General features: G+C 29.4%; 2 protein-coding genes across 3 annotated transcripts in view; one reads left to right on the forward strand and one right to left on the reverse strand.

Moving 5' to 3' along the window:
- Positions 1 to 219: 219 nt before the first annotated feature.
- Positions 220 to 5,491, reverse strand: LOC117169360 (heterochromatin protein 1-like). Of its 2 annotated transcripts, none has more exons than XM_033355701.1 (4): positions 4,995 to 5,491; positions 2,781 to 3,099; positions 866 to 1,205; positions 220 to 751 (listed from the first exon to the last, which is right to left on the reverse strand). In XM_033355701.1, the coding sequence occupies exons 1-4, from the start codon at positions 5,337 to 5,339 to the stop codon at positions 724 to 726; spliced, it is 1,032 nt and encodes a 343-aa protein (XP_033211592.1). In that variant the 5' UTR covers positions 5,340 to 5,491; the 3' UTR covers positions 220 to 723. The 2 variants fall into 2 exon arrangements, with proteins under 2 accessions (XP_033211592.1, XP_033211593.1); XM_033355702.1 differs by having other exon boundaries at positions 837 to 1,205.
- The window catches only part of LOC117169357 (tektin-2), a 22,089-nt gene continuing 17,803 nt past the window's right edge, over positions 4,608 to 8,893 (forward strand). The window contains exon 1 of the mRNA XM_033355699.1: positions 4,608 to 4,707. The gene's annotated coding sequence lies outside the window, so the exon portion shown is untranslated. The remainder of the gene's footprint in view (positions 4,708 to 8,893) is intronic.

The raw sequence follows: 8,893 nt of genomic DNA on the forward strand, positions 1-8,893 counted from the left end.
AAAACTAACAAACCATTTCTCATTTTCATCGTACAACTCCAAATATTAATTCGCACATTTATCATATCTTTTTGTCCAAGCAGACTACTAGAAACTTTGAACCGAAATTCTCATTTCAATTCTGAATTGTCCTGCGTTCACTTAATTGTAAATTTTTCTCAATTTTCTTCTCTATAATGCTATTGCAATGTCGGGGTTGACAAGTTAATAATGTTCCAGTATTGTTCCTTTTTACACTTTAATACCAATTTCAAAATTGCTTATCTCTTATTTATTATCTAAGGAAATCAGCAATTCCTATTACAGTAAATTCTTCAAATCATACACTTATTTGTCGAAATACTTAATACTTAGAACAAATGTCGTTATAATTATGTAGATTACTTGCACTGTGTAAATTTTTGCAGTTAGTTTCACTGACTACAAGACTGCATGTTGGCTTAAATGTAGATAAAAAAAATAACTCCTATAGGCATTCTTATCCAAGGAGTGCATTGTCTGCAAATCTTTCTATTAAGGTTATTGTAATGATTCCTTGATGAAAAAGCCTATGCGAGTTTCTGAATTTAAGACGTGCAATCAGAATTTTTTAAAATATAAAAAATCGAGACATTTTACAAAAAAATGGAAGGTCAGTTGCATTTCGCGTACAATGCATTAATTGTAATCAATAGTGATTCCTGGTTAAATCTGTAGTAGATGTTTCCTTCTGTCACCTGTTTTTCATTCGTCACATCCTTGGTATGAGACCCTGGAAACAAACGAAAATAACAGCACATTTTATCCAGTGTTTTGGCTCTCAGCTTAATATTGGCATTATATAGAAATGAAGGTACCATTTTTTTTCTTTTAGGTTTAAGCATACCTCTGCTTATCAACATTACGTCGAGAATGTCTTTTCCCAGGGGCGGCAAGAGTGTAAGGTTTTGTCAGAGACGGATTTGCCCTCAGTTCTCTTCGGTCAGTTTTCTTTGCCGAGTCCACTTTCTCCATGAATTTTGAAATTAAATCTGGACAATTCAAGTTCTTTTCTGGCTCCCAAGTGTCATCCTTTTGAGAAAATCCTTTCCATCGAATAAGGAATTCTCGTGTCTTATCTTTATTAAAATGGACTTCAATGATCCTTTCAACCTCGAATTCTTTCTCCTCATCCTCATCACCATCTTCATTCTCGTCATTTTCCTCTACCTCTTCCTTTTTTGCTTCTGAAATGCAAAAGATTTAATTAAACATAATTTTGCATTTCGCATAAGGCATAATGTCGTCTACTTAAATCAAGGGAAAAAATTCTTTAAACAAAAATTATTTTGTACTTAAAATTCAGTGCACATTACTAGACATTGATTTGAAAATTTGGGAACTTGAGACAACTTTGGAACTGACATGGTCCTATATTTTTATAATAGTGAAAAAAGCGAAAAAAATGGCTACAAAAAACTTTTTTTATCATTATAAAAATTTAGGACCAGATAAACGTTTCTCGGCCTTAATATAAAATATATTTTTATTATTTAATAATATATTATTAATGAAAACAGCGTCAAATCCATAAGTTTTAAAGTAATAATTGCAATTTTACCCAAAAAGATGAATTCCAGCAATTTCAACTAAATTGCTGGAATATTTAACCAGAATCAGAAAAAACACATTCAGTTTTTAGAAAAAAAAAAGTATTTAAAGTTTCAACAGAAATAATTACATTCTCAGACATTTTTTTAAACACAAAATAGCTCATTTTTCAACTAGAGATCAATTTTCAATCAAAATGATGGATCATTTAAGTGGAAGTTAAATTTCTAATTAGAGAATTAAATTTTTTAAAGTTGCAACTGGAATAGTTAATTTTGTAGCAAACAAATTATTCTGCAGAATAAGAAAAAACGAATTTTGAAAAAAATAGCTTACTTTTCAACATGAAACGAATTTTTAATCGAAATGATCAATTTTCAACCAAACTGATGATTTTTCAACTAAAGTGCTAAATCATAAACCAAAATTAGTGGAATTTTAAAAGAAAAATGTGAAATTTCAACTAAAATGCTGTAATATTCAATTTGAGTCAAAGAACATTTTGTCAACAGAAAAAAACCCCCAAAAAAATACTGAATCTGTCAAATGAAATAATTAAATCTTCAGTATTTGTAGAAAATAAAATTACTTTGCAGCATAAAAAAATGAATATTTAACAAAATAGCTTATTTTTCTACAATTTATGAACTTTTAATCAAAATGATTAATTTTTAACCAAGACGAATTTTCAATTAAACTGATAAGTCAACAAAAAAAAACACGTTAAGAAAAAGGTGTAATTTTCAAGCACATAATTATGGATTTTTTATTTGCAAAATAGTTAATAATTAACTATTTTAAATAAATAGTTAAATACAGATACTTTTACAAAGGAAAAATAATGTTTATTAAATTTCATATTGAAATTAAAAAATTGATTATTCTTCAAAAACAAATAAATTTTCAATACAAATTAATTTTTAACAAGAGCATAATTTTCAACAAATTAAATTTTAATAAAAAATAAACACTAATTTTTAAGCAAATCGATCAATTTTTTAGGAAACAAATTTAATTTTCAGTAAAAAAAATTAATTATCAATTATCGCAATTTCAACAAAATAGTTAAATAGCTGCATTTTCATGGACAAACAATTAATTTTGATTTAATTTTATACTTAAATGAAACAAAGGAACCTTGAATTTCCGAACATTTCGAGGTTTAGTAGACACTATTATATTTAAAAGTTATAATTCCAATTAGTTATTACCTTCGTCTTTCTTTGCTTTCTTGGGAGTCTTCTTCGAGGGTTTGCTTTTTGTTGATTTTGGAGTCTTTTCGGCTGGGGTTTTTTCGCTCTTTTCGTTTTTTTCGGACTTTTCAACTTTTTCTGTCTTTTCGGTCTTTTCGACTGGAGACTTTTCGGCGGATTCTTCTTCTGCCTGTTCGGCCAAGAATTCTTCGATCAGCTGCGGGCAGTTCAGATCCTTTTCTTGCTCCCACGTGTCAGCATCTTCTGCATATCCTTTCCATCTCACTAAAAACTGACGGCGACCTTTTATGGTGCGCGTTCCCACTACTTTTTCAACCTAAACAGACATACAAAAAGTTACATTAGCGTAGTAGTTTATGATTAATATATATCAAATTACATTAAATTTAAGACAAGAGTCTCAAAATTCTGCTGAATTTGATCTGTTTAGCGTACAATCAAACTTTTAAAAGTCAACTTTAATTAATCTTAAGATTCGAAAATTTAACATTACGTAAAATTTATTAAAGTTAACACTACGTCCTCTACGTGAACTTTTATTTATATAAAAAAAACCAGGAGTCGCTCATTATTTAAAAAATATTTAATGCCATCATTTATTCAGTAAAATTTGAGGTATTAGTCTTAAAAATATTTTTAAAAAAGCCAGAACGAGGGCTCAATTCTCGTTGCCTGTATTTTTTTAAATCTTTCAGTAACATTTTATTTATTAAAAAACTGAATTATTAAGTTGCCATTCAAATTTGTTTCAAACTGCAAAAATAAACATCTCAAATCACTTGTTTTCTTTAATAAAAAAACTCGATTTTACACATGTACAAATTGAACTAGTTTTAATTTTAGACATTCGAAATTGAAAAATTTTCAATGGAGATATTCCAAGTTAAATACCTTAAAATTGGATGTCTAAAAATAAACAAAAATTAACGATAAGCTCTTCAAAGATTTTAATTCCGAGGCCAATTGTTGACTAATTTTTATATTGCTAATTGAAGGACCAGGCAGAATAAAAATGCTAAAATTGCTCAAATCGTTTAAACCGAGTAAAAAAATTCGTGGATATAAAAAATATATATATTTTTGAAAACGGTCAATAACTTCTGTGTACTCTTTTTTCATTAGAAAACTAAACATTTTCAACATTCAACAATTATAACTTAATAATTTTTTTTTTTTTTTTTTTTTTTTTTTAATATATCAAACATTCGTAGGTCAGCAAAAAAATTAAAGATTCAAAACATTCTAAGCTATTATTATATTATACATTAATATTCTAAATTAATCTGAAAACTCTATTTAATATATATTTTTTATAATTGTTCGATAGCAGAAACTGTGCATAGGAAAAAATCTAAATTTTTTAATTTTCAAATTAAAAGCATCTTCACCCGCGCATTTATTAACTGTTAACTATGTAAAATTAAAAAAGGTTTGAAAGTCATATTTATATTTTCGAACAGTGATTTGATTCAATGGGTGCAAAAAAGAATATAGATTTTACTAAAAATGGGGGGGGGGGCGTAAACGTCGCTCAACCCAAGCGGCTAGGGGTCCCCCACTCCTAGCGAAACAAATCTCTGCTTTTTACATCCGACGCCTAAATTGAAACTTTTAAATTTTCAAAATCATGAATCCTTGATGTTGAAAATATCTATTCTTTCTCCCGCATTTTAAATTGTTTAATTTTAAACGGATTGGCAAATTTTAAAGGTCGATCTGCAGACAATTTAGCTGGCGCCGTTCACAATTGGCGGGATTGTCAAGAGAAGGGAGTGGGGGCCCAACCCCGGCCATTTTCCGGAAACGTAAGCTGGTTTCCGGCAAAATTGTATGATTTTCGCAAGACCAATCCTGCATACGTTACAAATTGTAAACGATTAAATTATCAATAGTTGTATAATATGGAGACAACGAAAGGTTTACGGTAGGACAAAAAAGTTTTGTTACGCGAAAAGACTTTCAACAAGAAAAAATTCAGATTTTAAAAAAATTAACAAAAACACATTTAGTTATCAATAAATCGAACAAATGGATCTAATTTAATTTGACTGCATCTTTTGTCATGTCCGTCCAAAATTTCAATTTGACCGGAAGATGGCAAACACAGTGTTTGGCTCTGAGAGCATTTTTCGGAGTATGTAAATACAGCACAAATGAAAAGTTTTGAATAAAAGTTGACAATGTAAGAATGAGAGTAAAAAGAAAGTTCACCTCGTATTCATCCTCCTCATTTTCTTCAGAAGCGGCAGCAGGTTTTTTTTCGTCCTTCTTGCGGCGTTTCGAATTTTTCTGCCCATTTTCACTTCCGGCCGGCTTCTCCTGATCTTCGTTTTCGGGCGTCTCATCGAGCTGATCTTCTTGCTTTCCGCGGGATCGGGATGAACGCTTCTTCTTGCGTGATTTTGTGTTTTTATTCTCACTAGCCGAGTCATCAGAACCATTATCTGAATTGGAAATGGACGCGACGCCATTTTCGTCGCTGGGCTGTTCACCGTCGCTTTCTTTTTCGCTTTCCTTTTCAAAAGTTTTCCTTTTACCTTTCATTGTTTTGCGCATAAGAGCCTCGTCTGTACTTTTTTAATTGAGCCTTCTTTCACTGGTCAACAACAATTTTTCCTCTGCCCGCTTTGCCGCGTCTACACAAACCGTTTGATACGAACCTTTTCGATGTTGCTTTTGATCTTGCACACGATGAACTGACGCGCCGACTGACGCGCGCACAGGCGGGAAGCAACATGGCACCAAGCCACCAATTGCAAGCTTTGGATAAAATTGCATTTTGGCTTTTTCAAACATATTCAGATTACCTATACTTGATGCTTCTCATATAAAGAATTTTATTCTTTATTACCATTTTTTTAACTTCCAATTTGATCTTAGTTGTGTTTTTTGCAAAGAAGTCCCAAAAAGGGAGGGGGGTGCATTCTTGAGACTCAGCAGCCTTCTGATTGGTTGTACAACATGCACAGTAGCACGGGTTGCAGTTTAAATTTTCAGCTTCATAGGCGTGCCATTTTATCTTATTTTTATTTTTATCTGAATTTAAGCGATATCATTTATCGAAGACTTACAGTTTTTGTGAAATAAAAGCTTTCATTTCTTAAAAACTAATTAAATTTGTGGCAACTTTAATCTTTGAAATATGATAACTGAGTAAATTTGAATAAGGGGGAGGGCATGCGTCACACGCGTCATACCTAATATACAGGGTGGGAACTTTAAAAGCTTAAAATATGGTAGGGTGGCGTTATAACTTATAAGGGGGAGTCCAGTTCTTTTTTGTTTATTTACGAAATTTAAAACAATCAACAATGATATGAAATTCACTGTTTTTTTTTCTTATTTAAAACAATAGAACTCTACAAAATAATTAAAAACTGTTTATTGGTTAATATATTTTATAACCTGTTTAGGGTTGCCACCTTTCTCGTAGACTCCAGTCGGCAGTTCGTTTGGCCGAAGGGTTTTCAAAGCCAATTTTTTATTATTATTTTTTGTTTTTTGTTATAAACTTTTAAAACAAAATTAAAGTTAAACAAGTTTCACCCGTTATTCTTGATAAAGTTCACCCTTCTCTCCTTTTATCTTAAAATCTACAGCATTTGAAAATTCAATAATTGAATTACGCGGGAAATTCTCTTGATTTATACTCTCTTAATGTAAATATATTTATTAATAATGACAATAAAAATGATAAAATGAATCTGTATAATATTAAACATGGTTTAAGTAAAGCTAAACAAGTCTTTTTTCATTTGTGAAATTATCGATATTAATGGATATTCTTAAATATATTATCATAATCGATCAATTAAACAAATAATACTAAAAACATCATCATTTTTTAATTTGTTCCTAAAGTCCACGACTTTGAATAATAATTCACCCTATTTTTATTTTAACTTCATGTACTTAAAATTCAGCGCATATTAATAATATTATTTTTAATTAGAGATATTTTTCTCTTGTAAAAACAGAAAAGATAAGAAAGTTTTTAAGGAAAACAGGGAAATATATTCTTTTTAGCAAAATTAATGTAGGTATATTAAATCTAATTCAAAAAGTTTCAAATTCCTAACATTTCAAGTAAAATATTTCATTTTTATCGAGATAAATGAGTTTTCAACTAAAATGTTAAATTTTTAACTGGAAAAGTTGGATTTTAAACCAAAAGAATGAAGTTTCAACTAAAATAATGAATCTTGAATTGGAATAGTTGAATTGCCAACCAAAAAACTGAATCATGAAATAAGCGGATTAATTTTCTATCAAAAATACGAATTGTCAACGAAAAACGTGAATTTTCATCTAAAAAAGGCAAAGGTTCAACTAAAAAATATCAATTTTAAACTAAAAATGGAATAGTCTCATTTTCAGTTTAAACAATTCATTTCAACGAAAGACATTAATTTTTCCACAAAATAATTAAATTTTCAACTAAAATGACGAATCCACAATTACAGTAGTTGAATTTGAAACCAAACAGATAAATTGTTAACTAAAATCATGATGACCAAATATATGAACTTTCAACTAAAAACGGGAATTTTCAAGCAAAAATTAAATGTGTAAATTTTTATTTTAAAAAAGTAATTTGCGACAAAACAGAATTTAGTTTTTAACCAAATAGTTAAATTTAGTAATATAAATCTTCTTTCACGGGTGCAAAATATTTCTGTTCAATTTTATATTACAATTTTTTAAAAATCTAAGCATGCTCTCGAAAAAAAGTAATAATCAAAGTAATTCCAGAAAGAAATATTAAAATACGAACACTGTTTAATTGAAATTTACAAGGTTAAATAATTAAAAAATTGAATATTCTAATATTATCAACTATATTGAGCATCAATATGTTATATATCAAACAAAAATATTTAAGATTTAAGTAAAATCATGAATATAAAATATTTTTCGGACGATCTGACAAATTTTTGAAAGAAAAAATCAATCATTCTTAATATCACAATGAAATGATTAATTATGGTATTTTCTTGAATAAAATATTCTTGATTATGAGAACAATTTGAAACATATTAAAATTGATGATATAACCAATTCTATTTTTGCGGCCTTTTTTATACAGCCGTGTATGGATTACCAATGACCTAAGTATATCCAATTTTTTAAACAAGTCCTTTGATGTCGAAAATCACGAAAAAATCTTTTAAGATTATTTAAAAATATAAAATTTATTATAAAAAGATCGTTCCTTATTTTCTGCATGTGAAAATAAATGTTTAATCTTTTCCTTATTTTCATTCTTTTTCGTGTGAGGCCCCTGAAATTCAAATCTTATTCCTATAAGCGCCGTGAAACGAAACCTTACTCATGCAAAAACCGTGAAAAAAAACCTTATTTTTGAAAAAGCCGTGAAAAAGACCGTATTCGTTAAAACTTTTTATTAAACCATTTTATTCCAAGAAAAAGACTATAATAATCATTTTTCCATAAAAAAAGTATTATTGGTGAACAATGCAAAAAACTATTAATAAATATCAAGTTAAAATGGTATGTTTTACGCTGCTACACAGAGGTCAAAAATCGGAAAAAGGTGGCCAAATTCAGAAAATGTTCATAAAATGGACCAAATTCGATTACTTACGAGTTTTTGAGGTCGCTGATTACGAATCCGATGTCAAAAATTCCGAAAACAAAATGACGGACCCAATATGGCGGACGAGTATGCCTAATAAACTTTCGATTCTTTTCAAAATTGTTATAGCGGGCTTTTCAAGGTTGCTAATTACGAATCCGATATCAAAAATTCCAAAAACAAAATGGCGGATCCAATATGGCAGACGAGTATGCTAAATAAACGTTCGATTCTTTTCAAAATTGGTATAACGGGGGTTTGAAGGTCGCTGATTGCGAATCTGAATTCAGAAATTATAAATATTCAAATTCAAGATGGTGGATTCAAGATATCGGTTTCAAAATTTGAAAAAGAGACATACGAGCTTGAAAATCTATACACGGGGTTTTTGGAGACGCTGCTCACGAATTTCAAGTTACTAATTAAAGTTAAAATTAGTCGATCAAATTTAGTTTACATTGATACGTAAATCTTCGATCGTGATAAGCGACCCAAAAAACCCCTAAGTGTAGAT

This window comes from Belonocnema kinseyi, chromosome 3 (genome assembly GCF_010883055.1).
Source record: "Belonocnema kinseyi isolate 2016_QV_RU_SX_M_011 chromosome 3, B_treatae_v1, whole genome shotgun sequence".
NCBI classification, from domain to species: Eukaryota; Metazoa; Arthropoda; class Insecta; order Hymenoptera; family Cynipidae; genus Belonocnema; species Belonocnema kinseyi.